General features: G+C 37.8%; 4 protein-coding genes, 1 long non-coding RNA gene and 1 pseudogene across 7 annotated transcripts; 2 read left to right on the forward strand and 4 right to left on the reverse strand.

Annotated features, from left to right (window-relative positions):
- On the forward strand, nt 1,803-5,679 carry LOC18768024 (B-box zinc finger protein 19). 3 transcript variants are annotated; one of them, XM_020569584.1, is made up of 6 exons: nt 1,804-2,146; nt 2,761-2,857; nt 2,961-3,076; nt 3,173-3,415; nt 3,608-3,696; nt 5,538-5,648. In XM_020569584.1, the coding sequence occupies exons 1-5, from the start codon at nt 2,054-2,056 to the stop codon at nt 3,677-3,679; spliced, it is 621 nt and encodes a 206-aa protein (XP_020425173.1). In that variant the 5' UTR covers nt 1,804-2,053; the 3' UTR covers nt 3,680-3,696; nt 5,538-5,648. The 3 variants fall into 3 exon arrangements, with proteins under 3 accessions (XP_020425174.1, XP_020425173.1, XP_007201842.1); XM_007201780.2 differs by having other exon boundaries at nt 1,809-2,146; nt 3,602-3,696; XM_020569585.1 differs by lacking the exon at nt 3,608-3,696 and having other exon boundaries at nt 1,803-2,146; nt 5,538-5,679.
- LOC18768059 (fructose-bisphosphate aldolase 1, chloroplastic) lies at nt 6,383-8,703 on the reverse strand. The gene is made up of 6 exons (XM_007201731.2): nt 8,431-8,703; nt 7,876-8,145; nt 7,652-7,761; nt 7,444-7,534; nt 6,980-7,249; nt 6,383-6,877 (listed from the first exon to the last, which is right to left on the reverse strand). Exons 1-6 carry the CDS (start codon nt 8,602-8,604, stop codon nt 6,599-6,601), a joined length of 1,194 nt encoding a protein of 397 aa, XP_007201793.1. The 5' UTR covers nt 8,605-8,703; the 3' UTR covers nt 6,383-6,598.
- On the reverse strand, nt 9,288-12,263 carry LOC109950563. The gene is made up of 3 exons (XM_020569734.1): nt 12,245-12,263; nt 11,898-11,977; nt 9,288-10,242 (listed from the first exon to the last, which is right to left on the reverse strand). The coding sequence occupies exons 2-3, from the start codon at nt 11,905-11,907 to the stop codon at nt 9,563-9,565; spliced, it is 690 nt and encodes a 229-aa protein (XP_020425323.1). The 5' UTR covers nt 11,908-11,977; nt 12,245-12,263; the 3' UTR covers nt 9,288-9,562.
- Nucleotides 13,541-15,232, forward strand: LOC109950594. The gene is made up of 3 exons (XR_002272846.1): nt 13,541-13,633; nt 13,817-13,869; nt 15,008-15,232. It is a non-coding gene; the product is annotated as an uncharacterized LOC109950594 (long non-coding RNA).
- Nucleotides 15,239-17,592, reverse strand: LOC18766204 (annotated as a pseudogene).
- On the reverse strand, nt 18,922-22,512 carry LOC18768413 (endoglucanase 24). The gene is made up of 4 exons (XM_007201710.2): nt 21,648-22,512; nt 20,247-20,546; nt 19,950-20,111; nt 18,922-19,764 (listed from the first exon to the last, which is right to left on the reverse strand). Exons 1-4 carry the CDS (start codon nt 22,074-22,076, stop codon nt 19,156-19,158), a joined length of 1,500 nt encoding a protein of 499 aa, XP_007201772.2. The 5' UTR covers nt 22,077-22,512; the 3' UTR covers nt 18,922-19,155.

Consider the following 23,573-nt stretch of genomic DNA (forward strand, 5'->3'; position numbering starts at 1 on the left):
TATCAGGAGGATCATGGAAGATTGACAAACCCAACTCAAGACATGAACCCAATTCAACTAATAGCAAGTTTATCCTTTTTCAAATTTAATAGAACATTCCTACTAAGAAAAAAAAAGTATATATACAGAGAGCTTTAGTTGAGGGGTCCCTCAAATAAACCTTTGTAGGGCCACCTCGAATTGTATTTCAATGATCCGAACTGTAGTTTTTAAATATTACCTCAAAGATTATTTCTGAAAAAAATCACTTAAATATGAAATCATTTGACCACTCAATTAGATGATTGTTATTATAGTCTTTTCTTGAAGCACCATGTTCGTCTATTTTGTTTTTCCCAATTAGACGCCTTAATAATTTTCAATTTTGATGATTTTTTTTACAAGAATAATCTATGAATGAAGATTTGAACATAGACGGTTTGAATCGTTGAAAAAATTCGTAAAAGGTGTCCCTAGACACAGAACTATAGACCCTAGATGAAGGACTCATAATATGAGACCTGAGTCTCAAGATTTGGTATCGGACCCAAATTCGTGATCCCTGACTCGAAACTCAAGATCTTGGACTCCATACATGGGACTAAAGAGTCGAATCCCGAACTCCAGAACTCAGATGTAAACTCTAAACATGATAAACTTGGGCAACGTCTTGAGTTTGGGGTCCCTAATAATGGACTATGGATTTGGGACGTGAGAAATCTATGCTTAATTTAAAGGGTCTTTGAGTTGAGAGAGCACCTTGTCTGCAATCATTGAGCGAGCGTTTCATTTTAATAATTTGAAAACAAAAGAGGAGCTTCTGGCCCAAATTTATTAGAGACTTAAAAAATAAGGGGGTGGGTCAATGGAGAAAGGAGATTAGTGGCTTAAAATGGATTGGAAGGAGCTTTCATTCTATGACCAGCTGTGAACAAGTGGCAATGCCACAATAACATGTAATAACAAAATTATGTGGATCCTTTTGGTCTTCTAGATACTGAGGGAAGAAATCGCATCCCTTGCCTCACCCCAAGCTCTCCACTCCTTGTCTACCCATCCTATCATTGTCGTGAAAATGGCATCTAACCATGGCCAGAGGAATGGCATATAACCCTTTGAATTCGAGTTTGAATTCCCCTAATGATACATTAAATAGTTTAGAATATCGTTGTTATTAAAAAAAAAAGATGTTTAAAATAATGTTGATTATTTCCTTTCTTAAAGCTACAATATTTCGATCCTTATAGTTCTTGTTAGGGCTGGCTTCGAAGTAGTTCAACTCGATCTTTGGCCAAAACTAACAACCAAGCCTCCATTATCGGCGAGCCATCCTCCTGGACTAACATCAAATCGTCTAAAGCTTCCATTGGCTTGGCTCGGTTTCGGTGAGATCCAAGTCGAGAGAAAGAGAGAAAAAATCAGTGCAACGAGAGAGAGAGAATTAGGTTCCTATAATTAATTTGAGAGAAGCCTTTAAATATCTTGGTATATATTCAAGATGGATTAGGCAAGAATTAGGTTTATATTATATACTGTTTAAAAAAAAGAAGAGGTAAGTTATCTTGAATGAAATGACATAGAAGTAAACAAAAAGTGATTGATTTGTAAATAGAGGTTTGTAGAATTGCAAGCTCCTTGAAATATTATTTCGCCTCTAGTAGGAGTTTTGTAATTATACAGGCGTCTACTTCACCAAGAAAAGATATATTAGAAACGTGGTCAGACAATAAATGTAACAAGAAAAAAACTGAATGGTTGGGAAAACCCCAACAGAACCACATGTGTACTTGCATTAATTGATGCTTGAGGAACACCATCAACTGAAATTGAAGTGTAGCTACCAAAAGAGACATTTCCATAAATGGTAATGAAATTAAAAACCTGAAAGCACAGAGACCAAATCAAACGTCACAGGTAAAGACTCCAAAGTAGTACTGCCCGCGTTCTGTATAAAAGGACCACTCCAAGACTTAAATTCTCCTCCCTTTGTCTTTGGCTTTGCCTGTATTTGAGGAAACCGAAAACGATGGCGTTTGGGAGTAGAACGGAGGAATGAGAAGGAGTGGGAGACAGAATGCGAACGCTTTGCGACGTGTGCGAGGGCGCTGCTGCCATCGTTTTCTGCGCAGCTGACGAGGCCGCTCTTTGCCGTTCCTGCGACGAAAAGGTTCTTCATCTGCAATTTTATTTATGCAAACATTGACTTACTATTTGACACTCATGGTTTTGGGGAATTTTGAATTTGGGTTTTGGGATTGGGTTGCTTTTTATGCTTCCAGTGATCTTAGCATAAAAATTTGCACGTTTTTGGAATTTGGGTTTTGCAAAGTATTTTTGTCTTGATTGCTTTACCATGTTTGAAAAGTAAAAAGCTATAGCAACTGCTTTGTTGCCTTGCTTCTATGATGTTGATTTCATCATTGTAAGCTGAATCACTTGTTGGTTTATACTTAATCCATTGACTTCGTCCTCTTACTTGATGTAGTTGTCGCCTGCTCAAATTTCCCTTTTTGGCTGTGCTTAATTATGGTATATTGTTGCCTGAACCCAAAGATGGGGAAACTTAATTAGTTCACATAAATGATGAATTTTGAGATGTTGGTAAGAGTAGTGATTGTGGGATTCTATTGAATGTAGTGTGTTAGTTTCAAATATCATGAAACGTATACGTATTGAATAAAAGCTCTTAGCAGGCATATGGCACCATCTGCTCTTTGTATCTTATATAATTCACAAACTATAGTAGAAGCATTATTTTGTTCTTTTGTGTTGGAATCGCAGGTCCATATGTGTAATAAACTTGCCAGTAGACATATACGGGTTGGGCTAGCTAGCCCCAGTGACGTTCCTTGCTGTGATATTTGCGAAAATGCTCCTGGTATGCAAGACTTTTATGTTTCCGGTTTTTGTGAGAATATCAATGTTGAACTTATGTAGAAAGATTTTGAAGATTTCTCCTCCCTGTGGGCACATGTATGTAGCCTTCTTTTACTGTGAAGTAGATGGTAGTTCCCTTTGCCTGCAATGCGATATGATTGTACATGTTGGTGGTAAAAGAACCCATAGGAGGTATCTCCTTTTCAGGCAGAGAGTTGAGGTTTGTTCCTCTCTACTGGGGAGTTCTGGTTAAGGTTTATATCTGGCTTATAGACCTCCTGAGATTATTTCCTTTCTCTTGGGCATTTCTCTGTAGTTTCCAGGGGATAAGCCTGGCCGTTCAGAGGAACTAGGGCTTCAACCACTTGACCAAAAGGAAGTAAGAAAAGACCATATTCAGCCACCTAGTTTAAGTATAAGAGAGAATCAACAGAATTGCAGTGCCTCTCCAGTTGCAGTCCTAGACAACAATATTGTTGGTGACTACAAGATGGACAATAGATTGATTGATCTTAATACCAGGCCCCAAAGAATGAACGGGCAAGCTTCAACTAGCCCGGTATATATTTTTCCCATGTTGACCTCAGTATCTGGTTCTTTAATATTGTACTTTTTGTCTTTTTATGACATTCATTATTGGATTTCTGTTTGACTGTTGTGAACTTTGTTCTGATCCCTCAGTTATTTGAAATTTATAAGCATTTTGGGTTATCAAAACAACAATTTTCTTGCCATTATATTTTAGGAACAGGGTTTGGATGTTCAAAATGGTGTGAATGACGAATCTGCAAGTGTTGTTCCTGTTGGGTCCGTCAAAAGATAGCCTGAAAAGTGACCAAGGTGCCTTTTACATAACTCCTTATCCTCGTCCATCTCTTTTGTATTTTGTCAATTTTCTAGTATGAAGTTGTCATTGTTGCTTATAGCTCAGGAAGGTATTCTAGCATTGAGTTTGATTTTTTAAAATTCAGACCTAAAAACAAAGAATTGTTCGGATCAATTGTGTATCGACAAGCGCACATAAAATAGATGGCAATTTTCAATAGTTTTTGCTTTCAAAATGCTAAAAAATGTCTGGAACCTTTTTCTCAAATTGGGTCACTGCCAAGGGTAAATTTCTTACAAAGGGAAAAAAAAAAAGTTTACAAGTAAAATCTTTGGTCCACCAGCCCCAGCACCCACCACACAAAGCCCAGCCCCAGCACCCACTACCCGCTACATGTGACTGGATGCTACCAGTTTAGAGACTTATTACTATTATGCTCTATATTTCCATTTGATATCATACCTCCTTGGCATGAAGATACTGTCAATTTTAATATTATAAGAAAGTATTTGTATGAATTTTAAAGAACTTTATACAACCTTTTGCAATTATAATCATTATAATACTTTTTAAACTTCCCCAATTATTTATTATATGATAATGCATGGGCAAAATTGGATCCTTACTAAGATTTGATTACTAAATAGAAAGCACATTTCCTTTTACCTTTAATTTTTTTTATAACCATAATTTTACTTTGAATGCACAAAAAGAAAGCATATATATAAATGGGGGATATTTTAAACAAGAAGGGGTTATCTTACATAATGAACTTCAGTTAATAAATTAAAGTAATGTAATGGAGTGTTTAAGGTAGTCTTTTGCTCTAGGTACCCCCATCCATTTATGCCAACACCCACCATATTAGCTCTTGACCTACTTTAATTGCTAGCAGAGAACAATAGTACTTAGGCTTAAAAAGCCATTTTTGGGCAATTTAAACGGTTGTTTTTCTCCTAGAACTTGGATGATATGTCGGAAACGAAAAGGATGGTTGTTTTTCTTAACAGTTGCTATTTACTGAAGAGAGGAAAAGGCTACATCCTCTTTGTTTCAGGAAAAACTTAGAGGCTTTCCCCCCTTTTATGAAAAATTGGATATGGTTAATGTGCCTTTTAATGTTGGAAAACAACCAGGTTTCGGCATTGCTGTTTGGTTATTTGTGGGATTCTAGCTCTGGTATTGGTAACAAGTTTTTGCTTTTAATTGGTATGTGGATACGTGGAACTTCTGAGGTTGTGAGAACCACTCTGCATGGCTTATAAAAACTTGAGTAGAGACCTTTTCAAGGAGAATGAAACATATTGGTCTTAAAAGTTGAGTTAGTCCTCCTAAATAACCGAATGCTAGTCTGGTGGCAGATCTTAAGAGATTTTTGCTTGGTATTTTTTCTTAATTCCAACTATGTTGAGCGACTCATGGTGTGTCTTTAAAACCAAACTGAATGTGAGCTGTCATCTTCTCCCTCCAATTTGTAAACCACCCTTTCTATCTTTAAAGTTTTGGTAGAAATAAACAGGTGGAAATTGTATTGGCTTTCCTGTTATACTATTGCCACGACCAAACAAAATATATGTCACGGATTAGAGTTTTGGGGAAGTAGGGAAATTAATGTCTTATGATGCGATTATCCGGAATATGTAACTCTACTTGTTTTGATATCGGTTGCGTGTGGACATAAACAACTTCTTTTAAGAATGAAGTCAAGATGTCGCTGTATTTTTATGCTGCCAGCCTATTTGTATTTTTGATGGTTTTATGTATTCATTAATCTAACGTGATTTTCTTTTTCTTTGTCAACAAAATTGTCTGAAAAATTTACGAACCCTTCTCTGCTTCTACTTTGTGACTGCAGATGTTCTGGACAATTACTGTTTCATGATGCTTGTCAACTCAAGTACTTGTAACCTTCTTCGTACATTTCTTTCGTTTTCTTTGGTTCAGGATCAGTCTGTCACATTCCTTGTGCAAAGTAGATTAGATGAAGAAAGTATCTACTTTTGTGTCAAAAACATTGTTTCTAGCTTGAAAGAGAGAAATGAAAGTTGTTATTACTATAGTTTTCCCAAAATGTTTGTAATCAAATTTGAATATCGTTGACATTGGTCTTGCTTGCATTTATATGACATTTTGAACAAATCTTAGAAAAGCAAATGTGAATTTGAGCAAAAGCTTGTACCTAAATAGTAGCATTAGAATCATAGTAGGCTACTTAACTATGCCTAATTCTGTAGTTTAATGCTCCCCCAAAAACTCAAGTGAATTGTTTTTTGATGGTCTTGGAGTCTCTCAGCCCCTATATGTCTTTGAATTCAATCCCAAGGAAAATGTAAAATGCAAACACTTCTACTGTGAGCATCAAAGTACTTTTAGTGTTTTAATCACGATAGGTCTAATTAATCAGGATTAGTTGCTTAACGGAGTGTTTATACATGCACGGCAGTCCAAGGAGGTCCTTAGTTGAAGGCTTAGCTTAATGAGAATCGCGTCGTTGGGAGGTACTTTACGATATGGTCTGATGATTTGAACTGTATTAGTTAAGTGAATTTAAGTGGGAGAGTAAGAGCTAAAGAAAAGAAAAGCTAGCAATTATATGGCCATGAACAAAACAGCTATGTACTACATAGGATCAAGCGGGCGCTGAAAGTTGCTTTTTATTCGGGGTTGAGGTTAATTTATGAACTGAAAATGCAAATTTCAGGCATTAAAGAATCTGATTTATAACTACCGGCTAACTCATCATCAAGAAGCTTATTAAGTTGCTAAAAAGTACATGGAATGTTCATCAACAAAAATAGTCTTCATGGCTATAAATCATTACACACATTTAAGAGAACCTAGTCTCATTCCTCCATCAACATCAACACCATCAGCTGCCTTTTGTTCTTCATCATTTATAGCTTTGGTACAAATGACTTAGTACACGTAGCCCTTGACGAACAACTCTTTCTTTGCCTCCTCTGACTCTCCCTCTCCGGTGTACTTGCCAAGCTGTGCAAGTGAGTTGGCCTTGGCACGAAGGAGCAGAGCATCCTGAGCTGCCTTCACGTTCTCCGGCCTGCCTCCCCATGTCTTCAGGCAGGTGTTTTGGAGAGCTCTGGCATAGGAGAATGACACATGCCATGGGTTTGTTGATTGGTTCATTGCGTTCAAGTTCAGGGTTGCCTCAAGCTCAGATTGTCCACCGGACAAAAACTGCTCAACAAGACAATTCCATCAAGATCAGTACATGATATCTTGTCATCATAGAAATAATAAATCAGTGTTAAGTTTTTAGAAAATCTTTATGATACTTGCCATGATCCCGGGGACGGCTGGGGGGATTCTCCTGTGGAGGAGCTTGAGGGTGTAGTCTGCAACCTGTTGAGGGGTGGCTCTTTCCTTGGCCTCAGCACCAGGAGTAACCATGCTTGGCTTGAGGAGGATACCCTCAAACAAGACATTGTTCTCAGCAAGGTAGAAGAAAACCTCGGCCCAAACCTTCAGGGCGACTTCAAAAGTCCTGTCAATGGTGTGTTCACCATCAAGCAAAATCTCTGGCTCTACAATTGGGACCAAACCATTGTCCTAAACAATCAAGAAGCAAAACCCTAATCAGAAACACATCCTAACTAGACAGAAAACACCAACCCGGTTGTCTAATTAGCAATTTGATACTTAATAAATTTTGAAAGCAAAACTTTCCAAGTAGCAAAACTACTATTGACTGATGACCAGTTAAAGAATACAAATATTGTCTGCATAGATATTAGCTCTCTTACTTGGGCAATAGAAGCGTAGCGGGCAAGACCCCATGCTGCTTCCTTCACTGCAAGAGCTGATGGCCCGTTGGGAATGCTCACAACAGTACGCCTAGTTCATTAAAGTTGGAAAATATGTTAAAATTCTGTTTTCATCAGTTTACCTTATTATGATATGACCTAAATTTTATTGCCAGATTAACATGGGGATTTTAGATTTGATCCATACCATTTGGCGAAACGAGCTCCCTGTTGGTAGTAGGCAGCTGTGCGAGAGGCAAGACCATCAAGACCTTGGCACCATGACTCATCGTTGGAACCAGCTAGGGGCACCAGACCCTGTTGTTATCATGATAAAAACATACAGCTACAATAAGATTTATGCCCTATGTTTTCTTCAAAGTATGCTTGAAGCTCCTTAGGTATGTATTTATTTTCATTTCAGTGGCTTACCTTGTCGACTTTGATCCCGGGGACGATGCCTTGCTCAACGAGCACATCAACGATCTTCTTACCATCGATGGTGGATTGGTAGAGAGTCTCCTCAAAAAGAATGGCACCAGAGACGTACTGGCCAAGGGCAGGGGCTGATACAAGGAGTGTACGGTAGGCTTGGCGGTTAGCCTCGGTGTTCTCTAAACCAATTGAGGCAAGACGCTTGCCACAGGTTGCATTTGATTCATCCATGGCCAAGATACCACGGCCTGGGGATGCAACAGTTTTCTACACCCAAACCAAAACCAATCATCATCAGTATTCAAACCTCAACAGGCTATGCAAGTTTAAGGATACTATTTTCTCTACTAACATTACAACATGTTATCAATAGTTCAAACTGACAGTTTAGTTTTGGCAAACTAACATTTCCCATAAGATTTTTAGATTTTGTTGGGGCTAAGACTATAGATAAGAGCAGAGCAAGACAAAAAGGCATGCATATACTTTCTGGAGAGCATAATTTATAATAATGTACAAATCATATGGCAAATAAAATGTTGTGAAACTTACAGCGGTCTTAACAAGCTCATCAGCGTAGGAACTGGCACGAATGGTGAGACCAGATGGGGTGGTGGGGAGGCATCTCACCACTGAAGAGGCTGAGGGCTGACGGAGAGTCTGGCCTTTCACCCACTCAGATTTGTCGAGGACTGGAGAAGACTTGAGGAGAGAAGCAGAAGCCATTGTTAGCTGCGAGAGTAGCAGCCTAGTGAAGAGCAGTTTAATATTATCTTATCTCCTCTGGCAAAGCTCTCGCTCTTTGCCACACATGGGCTCACTCTCTGTATTTATAATTGTCTTGTGTATAACAAAGATGTCTAATTTGAGGCTGTTGTGCGAGGACCAATACTGCTTCGCCATGTGGATGATAACTTGCTGACTTGGCCGGCTGCATACGTGGTTCAGACATGAGGGTTTTTGCCCACCTTGTAAAAATAGGCCGAAATATTGTCTTGGAAAACTTATGATATTTATTTTTCTTCTGTTTAGTAAACAGACAAATGCATGACGCTCACATTGTGAAGAGTCCAAAATGGAAAGTAAATACGCGGTTGTTATGATCTCTCTTGCTTGTTTTTTCCATACTTACTGACAAATGGCTATGGTTTAATAGTAAAGTTTTGATGTTGGCCAAAAACCACATGGACGACCGATAGCATTACACGTCAGCTACTCCACATGATGGGGGTCATGATTTTCCTTGCCAGTCTAAAGGCCCTAACCAACTAGCAGATGCATGGTTGGTGCACAATGGCAGTGGCAATGAGTGGTTTTGCTGATTTGCACAAACAGCATCATCTAGCTCTTGCCTCTCCATGACATATTTTGGTAAGATGTTGAAGTAGAGTCAACAAATAAATCAATCATCTTCTAACATGGGAACTAGACTGATGGAAGAAAAAAATTATTTGGGCATCATGTAACCCATAAATTATGAAACACTGTGAAGACAAAACCAGAGTTTCCAAAACTGCAATCCTTAAAACTTCCCCGGTCTTAAACCGTCATCCATGTTTCAGTGAAATTTGAGACAACAAGAAGCCAATACTCAACAGCAGAACAATGATAACGGCAAATTAAACTTCTGGTGTATATATATATATATATATATATATATATATATATATAAAATATGAATATGTTATCTGGAAATTTGAACCAAAGACAGGTCTGCAATTCCAGCAATTAGAGCATCAACCGAATCTACTTTCAAATTTTTCCACACATCAGAATCATCGAAAGTTGGTGGGAGCGGTTGAAGTGAACTCTCTTCAAGGGCCTTTTCCAACTGCCTAACAAGATCATCTTCCTCTGCTGGAACATCCAAATCCCAAACCCTGAAAATATCCTCAGTTGAAGGCTCCATCTCAGATACTGTAGAAACAACATTGGCTCCTAACTCAAGGTTTCCAGTCACTCCAAGGTCATCATCACGGTAACCTGGCAAGAATGGATTTCCCGTAAAAGTTGATGACTGCAAATTATTAGCATCCTCATCGGTGGGCATATCATCATCTCCACTCTCTGCGTCTTCATTAATGGGAAGCAGACTCCTTTGGGTTCTTCTTTGGAAGCGTTCTGTATCTGCCCCCTCACCGGAAGGAAGTGCATAATAGCTTAGTGGTTCAGGCTGAGAATTAAGGATTTCTAGCAGGGCACCTTTCAGAGAAGACCAGTCATCATCCAAAATATCAGATTCACTAATCAGACAGGAATCAACCCAAGCACTATCTTCTGGAGAAAGTACCTCTCCTTTCTGAACAAAATCTACAATAAGAGAAGGAATAGTGCTTTCCATCACCTCACCTCCAACATCCATGGCTACAAATTTGTGGGAAACAGTAAGTAGAAATAAGTACAAGTAACACCTAATTGTTGCAAATGCAAAACAATTTATGCTGACATGTGAATGTGAATATATTCCGTCAGTATACAGGTTTATATACATGTTCACATGCAAATTTTCATGTTCCTGCTCCATTCTGACATGAAAGTTTAGAGCCAAAAAAAACACCCAAACAGAAAAAGATAAAAGCTCCTCGTAAAAAATGCCGAATGATAACAAAAACCTAGTTTCCAATCATTTTGAACCAAAGTCAGTATGTTGGTTCAACATCATCTGAAACAACCTTTCATGCTATACCCAAAACACCCTAGCATGGTTTCATTCATGATATTCAAATATTCATGTAATAAACAAAAGAAAATACAGTATAATCAGACATAAAAGTTCATACTGATGGAAGAAACAAAGCCAACAGATGATATAAACAACTAATTAACAATGCATAAGATAGAATCGTAGCACTCAGGGTGACTGAACCAAATCTGTTACGTTAGAATTGAAGACATATATGTTTCTTCTGCGAGGAATTATTTTGAATATAAGTGCAACTTCCTATAAGGCAAACAAACCAAGCAAGAAGCGGAGTAATGGATGAGGAATGGACTTTTCTACATACAAGCTAATTTTCCTGAGAATTCAACCTTGCAGTAAAAACACCTCACACTAACAATTTGTTTGTGTTTTGCAAGAATGTCCAACTTTATCAGTGAAACACATTGATAACCCAAAAGATAAATGTAATCTACTCAATAATCAAACCTCAATAATTACCTTCAAGAACAAAACCTTCATTTTGCCTCATAAGTATAAAGCTCTATGTTGAAACAAAGGGAGACAAAGGTTTTCAAGCATTTCGATAAAACTACTCATTCTTGTCAAAACGCCAAAACAAAAATGATCCAAGCAAACCATTCACATATAATCATACGCAAAAACATATATATGAATATATTACTACAGAGTCCCCATCTAGTCAGGTATCCCTCAAACAACTTATTTGAGGGACAACTTGTGGGGTCCACTCCGTCTAGTATTTCAATGATTCGATCCGTCTACACTTTAAGTCTTCATTAATAGATCATCTTTAAAAAAAATAGACAAATTATAAACCATTAAAACATCTAATTGTGATGAAGCAAATACACGAACAAGGAGCTTTCAACAAACACTAAAATGACTATCATTTGATCAACTGGTTAAATGATTTTTGATTTAGGTGATCATGTAAATGAAGATTTAACAAATATATGGTTTGCATCGTTGAAATACAATGCAGAACGGGCCTAAAAGGGTGTCCCTCGAATAAGGTCTGAGGGATACCCAATTGAAACTCCCTCTATCACTATATACCCTTTTCTGCTTTGTATATATTTAGCTTCCGTGTTCTACTCTGCACTAATTTAACACAGATTTCAAATTAAACAATTTTGGGTTTTCATTGCCAGATGTATATGTAAACAGAAAATAAAAAATCATAATGTAAACACAAACAAAAACAGAACTCGCTCATGTTAAGATCATACAAACTGTCAAGGAACAACCTTTAACGCAAGTCTAAGCCCTAAGGGAGGGAATTCCAGGAATTCGAAATTAATTATCAAAGAAGACAACGAAAATTGTAGGAGCGTACCTTGTGCCATTGAAAACCCTAGCTTGAGAAGCTGTGATGAACAGGAGGAAGACAAAGATGAAACCTTTGGAAGGCAGACGCTGAAGAAACGAATAAGTCTGGCGTTTAGTGCTTATCAAGGTTTTTATTTCATATGAAAAGCGAACAAGGTAAATACAAAATTATGTGATTGTATTTTGTATTTTCGGACAACGAAAAAAAAAAATGCAGTTATTGTATTTAAACTAAAAAAAAATACTGAAAGGAACCAAAGAAAAACAAAGTTGAGTCAACTTGATAAGTGTCAAAACCCTGTTTGTTTTGAGGAGAAACTCATCTTCAATTTCAAGGAGTCAAGAACATATTACATATGCTTAACACCTGGGCTTCATTTTGTGCCACCTTTCAATTCCGGAAAAAATTGAAGTTTGTGCTAAAATAGTTATTTTCACAATTTTTATTTCGGGATAACTCCTTTCTCCTTATATAGTATCTTTTTGTTGTCCTTATGATTCCCTCTTTGTTATCTTTATAACATATTTTTGTTGGGGCAAATTTCCCAAAGAGTAAAGAACTAGTTCTGCCCTTGTGTTGGGCCATTTTACCCTAGGGCTGGCAATGGGTCGTGTCGTGTCGGGTTCGTGTCGTGTCGGGATAATAAACGTGTCAAGAATGCTCAACCCGAACCCAATCCATTTAATAAACGTGTCGTGTCGGGTTCGGGTCGTCTTTTATCGTGCGGGTTTCGAGTCGTGTAACGGGTTCATAAAGAATAACATGCATGTTACAAAACTCACAACCGAAAAAATTTTAATTAAAAAAAAACAGAGAGAGTAGAGAAAATATAAGGAAAAGAAAGAAAAAAAAAAGATAGAGAGAGGAGAGAAGAGAGAAGCTAAAGAAAGAAAAAAATAGAGAGAGAGAGAGAGAGAGAGAGAGAGAGAGAGAGAGAGGAGAGAAGATTGAAGGAAAGTAAGAAAGAAAAAAGAGAGATGAGAGAAAACTGAAGAGAAGGAAAAAAAAAAGAGAGAAGAGGAAAGGAAAAGAGAGGAAAAAAAAAAGAGAGAAGAGGAAAGGAAAAGAGAGGAAAAAAAAAAGAGAGGAGAAGAAAGAAGGAAAAAAAAAAAAAAAAGAGGAGAAGAGACGGGTTGACGGGTTGTACACGGGTTGACACGACCCGTTTAATAAACGGGTTAGATAGGTATTATAGCGGGTTAGCGGGTTGACTCGAAACCCACCCGTTTATTAAACGGGTCAGAACGGGTTGACCCGAAATTGACCCGTTTTTTTATCGTGCGGGTTGAACCCGCTAATTTCTCGTGCGGGTTTCGAGTCGTGTATCGGGTCGTATCCGAAATTGCCACCCCTGCCTAATGCCCCCCCCCCCTTAAAAAAAGAACAAAAACAAAGAAACAAACGCAGCCTGAAAGTCATCCAAATCCAAAACTACTTTTCTTGCTGGGTCAGGCCCAAATTGCAAGCCCACGTTTCTTACAAACCCTCTCCTTTTGTTTGTTTTTTGGTTACAAAAACCCTCTCCTTCATTGAATAACAAACACACACAACAACAACCAAAAACAAAAAAAACGAAACCCTTCTCTTTCTTTCCCTGCTGAGGTTTTAGGTCCATATTCCATAACCAAACAGAGATGGGGGAGAACAAAAGCAAAGATGGTGGCAAAACGAGAAGCGAAAGCGAGCACTGTGCCTCCACTGTCTTCGCCTCTAACTTGCCCTACTCTTTCATCAACTCTCAGGTACTTTCTCTTTCTCACACCCCATTTTGCTCCTGTCTTTCGTTTCTTTACTGAAATAGAATAGTTGAATAGTTGCATTACAATCTGTTTATATGATTGCTGTTCTATTTGTTCTTTAAGTTGAAATTTTCTGTGCTGCTTTAGCTTTAGTAATGAAGGCTTTGTTTTTCTTTTAAACCTCAGCTGGAGGAGACATTCAACGACGTCGGACCAATTAGGCGGTTCAAAATACAAAGGTAGCTTTAGGATCATAAAAGGCTTCAAACTACTTAGAGATGTTATGAGGAAAGTGAAAGCTTCTAATTGACAAGTTCTTTACCTTCATCTCAATAGTTTTAATCTAGACTATTTGACAAACTGTATTATCTTTTGTATTTTGAATAATTGTATTGAATTATATTATTGTCATGGCTATACAATTTCAGTTGGTTATATATATTTATTTTAGACTTGCAGTTGAATGTTTTAGACTTGTAGTTAGTGACTCTTAGGTAGAGGCTTCGTTTGTTGGAACTTAGTGAAGATGGGGATTTTGGCGAATTTGTTTATGCATCTTTCTATGGTTGTAAGAACCCCAGCTAAACATAAGAATAGAAATGCAGAACCCCAACATAACTTGTTGGTTTTTGTAGGGACGAGACACGATAGCAGGTCAAGGTCTAATAGTTTTATGGGGCTGTGGGCAAAATATAAAACAAATTTGTCATCACTTTGTAAGATGGAGGTATTGTTGTCAACATTAGGTAGAAACTGTAGAGGTTTCATTTGAAAGCTTGGAAGCAAAATACTGAATTTTTTTTGTTGTTTAGAGAAATGAGAGAAGCAGAGTAGCTGAAGATCCTAATCTTGTATTTTTTATTGTTTAGAAAAATGAGGGTTTAAATAAGCAAGAGAGAGGTACGTGAAGCTAAACATATGTCAGAATAGTTCCCAAGATCATCGCACTCTCCCATTGATTTTAAGAAAATTAAAGTAATTTGTCACAATTTGAAAGCTTTTAATTTTTTAAAATTGTATTTGAAAGCTTTTAATTTAAAGGTGAACTAGTTTGACACTGTTCTCTAACTGCATTTGAACATAGACAATAAGCTGTTTTGGGAGCATTCAAAACACAAGTGAAATCCACCATAAAAGCTGGCTACTACATACCAAAGCTGGCCACCCTTGCCATGTAGTTAGGTGTCTAAGCGTTTGAAAGGAACATTTTGAATATTTCACCCTATTTTTCTTGGGCCAGATCAGTGAGTGCATGAGTCTGGTTAAGAATGTAAAGACCTGAGCTCAGTTCTATTGATTTTTAATGCTTCATATATATTGTCAGTATATATTATACACTATATGAGGTCTTATAACGGTGAATTATTACCGTTTTAGGGAACTCAAGCAAATTTCGTCCTGGCTATCAAACAGGCCACAATAGACCTTGAATCCAAACCAGACCTCAAAAGAACCTCACACATTTTTCTAAGAAGTGACTGCAGTCAAGCCTGATTTCCACCTTAGCTTGTTGAAATTTTTGAGATCAAAGTTCATCTTGAATTTGGCTGTGATTGTTGACTATAATGGCTGATGGATTGAACTACTTTCATTACACGTGTCATGCAGGAGTGTTTGCAAGCAATTGTCAGCCAAAAGGCTCAAAACAAACAATGGTTTGTGTTCCTCAAGAAGTACCCCACTGTGAGTTCTCCGGTTCGAGGAACTAACAAGGTGGAAGGTCTGTAGGTGGAGGCAAGACAGAGTGATCTGAGTCTTTCCCATTTTCCACTATGAATGCAGTCTTCAAACCCCAACAGGTATGGAGCTCCAAATGACAGTGCATGAACCAGACACCTAAGATACCATTAAAAAATATTTATAAAAAAGAGAAGAGAGATTATTCTGGCTGAATTAGTAACTTTGAAGTTTAATGTAGCATGCTATTTGGTGAGTTTGATGTGTTTAAGTGGATTATCAGCCCTGAACCTCATGGCAACCCAACCACTGGCAGGAACTCCAATTGTGTTTCTTTCGGGAGGATCCACCAAATTATACTTTGCCGGGTCCTTTTTGGGGTCAAAGTTCCCAACTCCGGTCCCAACAACAAAGAAATTGTAACCATGAAGGTTGAAAGGATGGGACTCCACTGTGAGAAGATTGGTGTAAGCCGGGTGCCTTGTTTAGTGCCAACTGCCAAGGTTGGCAGTGATTGGCGCACCAGTGTAATTGAAAGGAGTTGGAGGGCGGTCTGGGAAATCTGTGGTAAATACTCCCTTGGTGTTGAAATAATGATCTTGAAGCAGCCCAATTTGGGGCATCACAAATGTGATATTGTTTAAAGAAGCAGTGAGCTGTGTTCCATTAAGGCAAGTCGTGCATTGGTTGATTCCCAACCCGATCGTGTAAAAGAGATGTCAATCAACTTTAAGAGGTACACTGGCCGGGAACTGTGCTGTGTTTAAACTTCTTAGCTTGGCATTGAAGCTCAATGCAAAAACTGTGTTATTGATTGCCGGAAGTTGGAGAAGAACTGGCTGCACAGTATTTGGGATGCCTTTGTACTGCAGTATTCCAGTGGCAGTTTTGTTGTCAATGGAAACCGGTGCGTCCGTGAATGGCCTAGCTGCCATGAAATATCTGCCGGGCGCTTGGTTGGCTTGAACGAGAACATTTGTGGTCTGACCTGGCACTATTAGTATTGCTTGAGATGTGAATGGTTTGGTTTGGTGTAGACTGAATCAATTTCTACCACTGTCAAGTTGTGACCAGCAATGGCAAAGAATAGCTCATCATTGAGTGCAGCATTGATGATTCGTAGCAGGTACGTCTTTCCCTGTTCAACCTCCAATGCATAGAACAAGAAAGGATGAGAATGCGCAGTCTCATTTTTCATGTCTAAATGGCGTTGCCATAAAACAAAAGTGGTCTCAGAACATCTAGTATCATAGATGGGAAAAGTTCTTGCATACAATGAGTTTATACGGCATTGCTCTCACATTAACTAGTTGCACGTCCACCTTGTGCATTGTATAAACTTATTGTAGGCAACAACTTTTCTACAGAAAGCTGTGCGTTTTTCAGAACAGGGAAAGAGAGGCCCTGGCTTCCCATAATTGATGGTGTGCATCTGACATATTTGGTGGCAATCCCAGTTTGTTTCCTTGTTTAACAACCTCTTCGACGTCGTTATTCCACCATTCTACACCTTTCACAAGAAACAATACAATCATTTTCTGCATAAACTCTAAAAAACCAGTCAATTGTATGGCTGAGGAAATGGAAAACCAGTCCCTTGTTTAGGCAAGATGACAATTGCTCCATACACAGTGGCTCGTAGCCAGAAAATATGTGCATGCCACCATAGAGTTCCTCTTTGCCCTGTTATAGTAATATTGTAGGTGTAACTTTGCCCTGTCTTAATAAGACATTGAAGAGTTCCTAACAAAGTTAAGCTTTTTTCTATGCATAGCATTGCAAAATGCATTACCTTGTTGTTGGGCCTGGCCCAAAACCTAATGCCTTAAATTGCAGCCACAGTGATAATGGGTCGAAATCAATTGAAAAGAAATGGCGATGGACTCTCATTTGATTTCTGTGGTTGCTATTGACCTAATTGAAAAAAAAACAAAAACAAAAAGGGGTGATTTTGAATTGTTGATCTAAATCGAGATGCAACACTAATTAAATTATTAATTGAATCCTGCAGAAAACTTTGAGCAAGACAAAAATAAATTAATTTTTTTTGCTTGGAGGTTTTCATAAGACAATGTTCTTGACCCAAACCATCTTCCACCATGAACCCTACCCAACCAGGAGCCACACATATTTTTATAATTTTGCAGAATGGGACAAAATTCGGGCACATTGTCAATTTGTCACCTTATTTTGGTAAACATAAATAAATAAACACAAACAAGAAAAATGACTATTTATGAGAATGGCATGAATACGAACCTACCGTACAGTACAGAGCCGGATGTTATGGGACCAATTAATATTATTGGTGGCAACTAACATCACAAACAAACTATCTTTTGGTTGCACTTTAAATGTTGGTAGGTCACAAATAATGCAATCAATGGCTCAAGAAAATGTTGGTCTCCTACTATTAGTGCTAGAGACTTAAATAATATTAAGTTTAGCTCTTAGTAGGTGCAAATTTTTTTTCGTTGACTTAAATGTGTTTCTATTGAGTTGAGAGTTCTCATGGATGTTATGTGTCTAACGTGATTAGGTAGCGTAATAAGAATATTAGAGAGCTCCGATTGAGGAGTTATTTGAGGGGCAGTTTTGTAGGGTTCACTTCACATTGTATTTCAAAGATCTTAACCCGCTATCTTTTAGGTATTTCTTAAAAATCATATAGGCAAAAAATCACTTAAATTTGAAACCGTTTAACTATTCAATTAAGTGGTTGTTATTTTAGTGTTTTGTTAAAGTATTGTGTTTTGTTGGTCACAATTAAATGTCTTAATGATTTTTAATTTGTATAATTGTCTGAAAGGATAATTTATGAATGGTAAGACTTGAAAAAGGATGTTTCAGATTGTTGAAATAAGAGTCGTAGTTGATCTCACAAAGTGTCCCTCAAATGAGACTTTTGAGGAATTCTTCAATAGAACGAGACTGTATATAAACACATAAATGTTATAAATTATCAAACTCATATATGCAACAAATAAAATAAGGAAGAAACCTCTACCATGATGTAACCCTAATATTCTACAAAATAAGCAACAAAGTTAAATTATGAAATATCGATTAATGCAAATAATTTGTTTGTTGTTATGAGCCTGAAAACCGTAATCATTCCCTCACAAAGGAACAAGACCCGTGTTGTTCACGAGAGCCATGGGAGTTTTCAGTTTTCATGTGTTCATCTACAAAGCATCGGAGTCCAGACAAACCTTTTTCATTAATTTATTGAATCAATCAATACCAAGAAAAACAAAATAAAGAGAAAAATAAATGAATTAAATTCCAGGCAACATTATTTGGCCTTATGAGTATTCTTTTTGTGGACTCTAACTTCACGTGCTGCACATACTTTTTCTTCTTTTTTCTTGTCTGATTTTCGATTTCCACATGGGGGATTACTTGGTTTGTCTAATTAGTTTGGGACATGGGGGATTCATTGATCTGACATATATGAGAAATGGGAGAAATTATTTGTTCCTGAGTCATGATCAGGGATTGAGCTACAAGTCCCCCACACTTTTGGAAAAATTTCTTGGAATAGAGTGAAAAGAATGTATTTTATTCTTTTTTTTTCTTTTTTCTTTTTTTAGGAGAAATCAAAACCATATATATTGAATTTTACATAACAAACCTTTCTTTATTCTCTGTAAAATGTCACACGAAATTTTTGTGACTGAAAACCTATGACAGTATAATTCAAATTCCAAAGACTAAGTAACAAGCCTCTTCTCTCTTTGCTCTCAAGATGAGAGACATTTTTGTTCTTTCCCTATTTGTCAAATCCTGATATGGGTTATTTACAAAAACAAAAAAATGACCTTTTCTTGACCAAGTATCAATGTGTGCTAATTAGGATCGGGATTAGCCACAAAGTATGCCAAAACACCAACAAATGGTGCATTGATGTAAGTGGTTGGCTCAGATTTCCTAAAATCGGCACGATCATCGTTATAAACATCATCTTCTCCAGGACCTCCCACAAGGGCACCCACAAGTACATTAGGGTTAGGGCTTGAGGAGTTGAAGTAGACCGAGCCTTCCTTGCAAGCAATGGGTTGGGGATGGTCCTTGATTGATGGCAATGAAGAGCCACGATGATGAATGCGTTGTGGGAAATGGTCACCATAACCAACCATGTATGACATCCCCATTGGATTATCTCCCAAAATGTAATCAACTTGTTTTTTGGCAATTTGGCGTAGGGTTGTGGGACTGACATTTATGTTGCCACAGTTCAGAGATTGCGAAGTTCGCGAAAGGTAATTTGCGTACACGAGTAGTAGGAATGAGATGGAAGTTACATGCTGTAAATTGCTGCCTCCCGGCTTGTAGATGAGGCCGCCGGGAGTGTACTCGATGTGGGAGGACGATGAGTCCGGGATTAATGTGCACATGAAGCTATCAGCTGATGCTTTGTAGGATTCAAGAGTGTACATGTTGCCTTCTAGGACTTCCTGAAAAAGGAAAAAAAAACTCGGGTTTATTATTTGTTTTTGATACATTTATGTCCTGTTTATCTACTTATATTTTCTGTGTTGATATTGTACTTATATCTTAAAATGTCATGTTTGTTTGACGATATATATAAAATCAGCACACATTATAGATATTATATGTGGTGGGAAAAATATAAACTGACCTTGGATATTAGAACATTTAGGCCAGCATGCTTGTTGTCCCACCCAAATTCGTTTATATTCTCCTCGGCACCAAGAGTTTTGCCATTGTTTTGTATGTAATCGAAAAAACCACTATCCTGAGTGACCCTACTCAACCATGCTGCTCCCCATAGCAACTCGTCCTGTCAAACATATCACCAAAATTAATATACAAACAAATACATGTGAGACATACGTAATATTTTAAATATAAATATAGTATTTTTAAAATATTTAAAATAATACAAAAAGTCATGTGATTTTGACTTTGAACTTACTTGGTAACCATCAAAATCACAATAAAATGGGCAGACACCATCTCTAACGTCAGGATTGTCACTGTAAGCTCCTCTATAAGTGTCAGCTAGCTCAAACGCCTTCTTGGCATTTCGTAACAATGTGTCTGAGTAGCCGGGATCGGAGGATTTGAATGCCATTGATGAAGCTGCCAGAGCTGCGGCGGTCTCTCCGGCGACATCAGAAGCCGGATTGGGCGAGTCCACGGCATAAACAGTCCTGGCTGTGTCCATATCTTCTGGCCTTTCCCAGCAATTATGGTCTATAATTGGGTCCCCAACCTATTATTCCATGAAAAACATAGTTACACCCTCCAAAATTTGGCAAACTTTCCTTGTCAATAGCACCACAAACCCTATTTGCGTTGGTTGATTATTTGGGACCCATTTTGGACTCAGCTGAGGACAAATTTTGTCATGAGCATAAAGCTTGATGAAGACAATTGATTGTCCCATGCAAACTCACGGGCTTTATGAAAAAGTGGTATGTAGACATAGCCCACCGCCCACTCACAGATGATAATTACTTAAGAAAATATAATTGATTCCCCCTTCCTTTATCTTTTGCTATTTTAGACACAGACACTTTTATTGGAATTAAAGTTTTTTCTTTTGGGGGGGGTGGGGAGGGGGGAGTAAGTATTGAAATCAAAGTTTAATGTTGACAAAACTACAACAGTGAAAAATAAAATTACAACTATGTTACTCTTTTAGAGTGTGTGACGACTCACGCGCAGAGATAGATAAAAATAAAACGGTATATAAAACATATTACATGAAAGTTTTACTTCGAAATGTGACCATTTGACGGACAAAGGGATTAATGTGTCAGCTTGTTCTACTAAATAAACAAACAAAGGAGTAAGTGAAAATGTTTGTCCTTCAACCTTAATAGTAACCTGCGTGTGAAGCAACAAAACAAAATAGAGACACGCACACTTGTGGATGGGAGGCAAGTTATCTTGATCCACATTTCATGAATTTTGAGAAACTCAAGGACTGAGATTCTCTTATAAACTTTTTCACAGGCAGATGCAATTGCACGCAATTTAAGGGGATCAAAATAGACTGGGGCCACAGGACTAGGTGACAAACCAATTGAGCCACCCAGACCCAATGGACTACAAAAACTCTACACTCCTCCACCCATCTAAATATAAAATAATTATATATACACTAAAATTTATGTGTCAAACTATAATTGAATTCCAACACTTATATTTGGTCATATATTTGTACGTAGGGTAAATAAGGAGTGTCAAAATCACTAGCTTATATATTTATATATTAAAAGTTTAACAAAGACACATTAACTGGTCCACCCACTTTCCCTCCTACCCAAAAACCCACCACCACAACCACAGCCATTAATTTTTACCTTACCTGCACAAAGATCCTGTTAGGCTGAGACACAGTCTTGAGCAAGTAATCCGTGGCCCAGCGGATTGCCACAAGCGCATTCCTCAGCTCATTGGGAGGCATGGAATCTCCAAACTCAATCACACTCCAAGCCAGCATTGTGGTGGTGAAGGCCATTGGGAACCCAAACTTCACATTGTCCCCAGCATCATAGTAGCCGCCAGTCAAGTCTGTGTTGTAAGTCCACCCATCACTTAGGCCCGAGTTGGCGCGCCATGATTGGCGCTGGTCCTGGGGCAAAAACCCTGACCTCTGCCCCTCAAAGAAGAGGATGGCCTTGGACAATGCCTCTTGGTAGTCATGGTGGCTTGATGATGCAAAATTGGGGAGGCTGATTATGGCTAGGGAAAAGATGGAAGCAAGGAAATGAGGGAAGGAGAGGGTTGTTCTCATGGTGTATTGAAATGGGTTGGTTTGGTTTTTGTGGTTTTAGCAAGTTTTTGATGATGAGTTTTGGTTTTGAAATTTTGGGTTGGTTTGGTTTTGGGTGGTGGTTTTATTTATATGGGGCAAATGAAGGTGTCACGGGGAAGAAAGGTGAGGAGATTGGAGGGAAGGAGGAGCGAGAGGGAGTCGTGTGAGCGCCGACAGGTGAGTGTGGAGGGAGTGTCAGTGAGACTCACATGCCTTGCACAAAAATGGAATAGTGTTATGTTATGTGAGTGCGCAATACTTCTCACATATGAATGTGATGCTTTTGTGGTGGGGACAATTTTCTAAATAGAAAAGTGAGTGCATTGGGTTTTTTATATTCGTTTTTTCTTTTATAAATCTTTTTGAGTTTGGGTTGGAATTGATATTAAGGAATGTGGATTCCTCTAATAAATTGATCAAACAAACTACACTTGTGTGCGCTTAAAAAAAATACATTTGAATTTACTTGACATTGGTGATTTACTAGTATGTGCGTCTTCATAGTTTATCATAAACTTTTATATTTAGTGAAGAAGATGTTAAGATTTTAAAAGGACGGATCCTTAGTCCACTGTTAGTAATATCGATATTGTCTCTAACTTAATCATCTGTTTAGCAGGTGTGTGGTTTTATACAAAAGATCTCAATGTTATTAGGAGTGAAACCATTTATTATATGAGACTTTATTTTATTAAATTTTCAATATGAAACTCTGTAAGAATGCCGTGAGGATTTTTCTCATTGTTCTAAAGTATCTTCGAGTTCGAGGTTACTGAATCTTGGTGAGTGTTTAGAGAAGCATTTGTATCGTGCATTTATATTTTATGTATTAGCATTATGCTTATGATCAAAATTGTGCCCTTTGAGGCTTATGCATTTGGATTTTTCTCCTTGCATTTGTTGTTGTGGATTTGGGCCTAGGATGTTTGAGGTCAGTTTTACATCCAATGTGAATGCAGCAACTAAATTGTAGATTGCAAGGCCCTTGTTCCAATCAAACCTAACAAGGCATAAGCATATAATGGGATATAGTGATGAACTTGTTACACAATGTCGGAGTTTATAATTTTAGTGGTTAAGAGTATTGATTTCAACAGTCAATGTTAGAGTTCGAAGCCTTCCCTTTCTAGTCGTAGGATAACCTTATTTCACATCCACAATTTAATTTACTTGTCTTGAACTCTTAAAATTACATTTCTCTTTATAAAATGGAGTACCTATACAGAAGGATTCTTATCTCCTTGTGCAAGGCAGCCAAGAGAAGAGAGGGCGGTGCTTACACTCAATATTTTGCCTTTTTAGGAAAACTATTGCTTTGTTTGTGGAATATAATTTGCTTGAAATGGGACGTAAGAATTAGGGGCAGTTTAAAAGAAAGTGCTTTGGGAATTGGATTCTTCTCACACTTTTGGTACATCCTCCTGAAGCTGTCAAACATAAGCTAGACCGCAAGGATTTTCCTTTGAGTTTCTTTTA

This window comes from Prunus persica, chromosome G8 (assembly GCF_000346465.2).
Source record: "Prunus persica cultivar Lovell chromosome G8, Prunus_persica_NCBIv2, whole genome shotgun sequence".
Lineage (NCBI taxonomy): Eukaryota > Viridiplantae > Streptophyta > Magnoliopsida > Rosales > Rosaceae > Prunus > Prunus persica.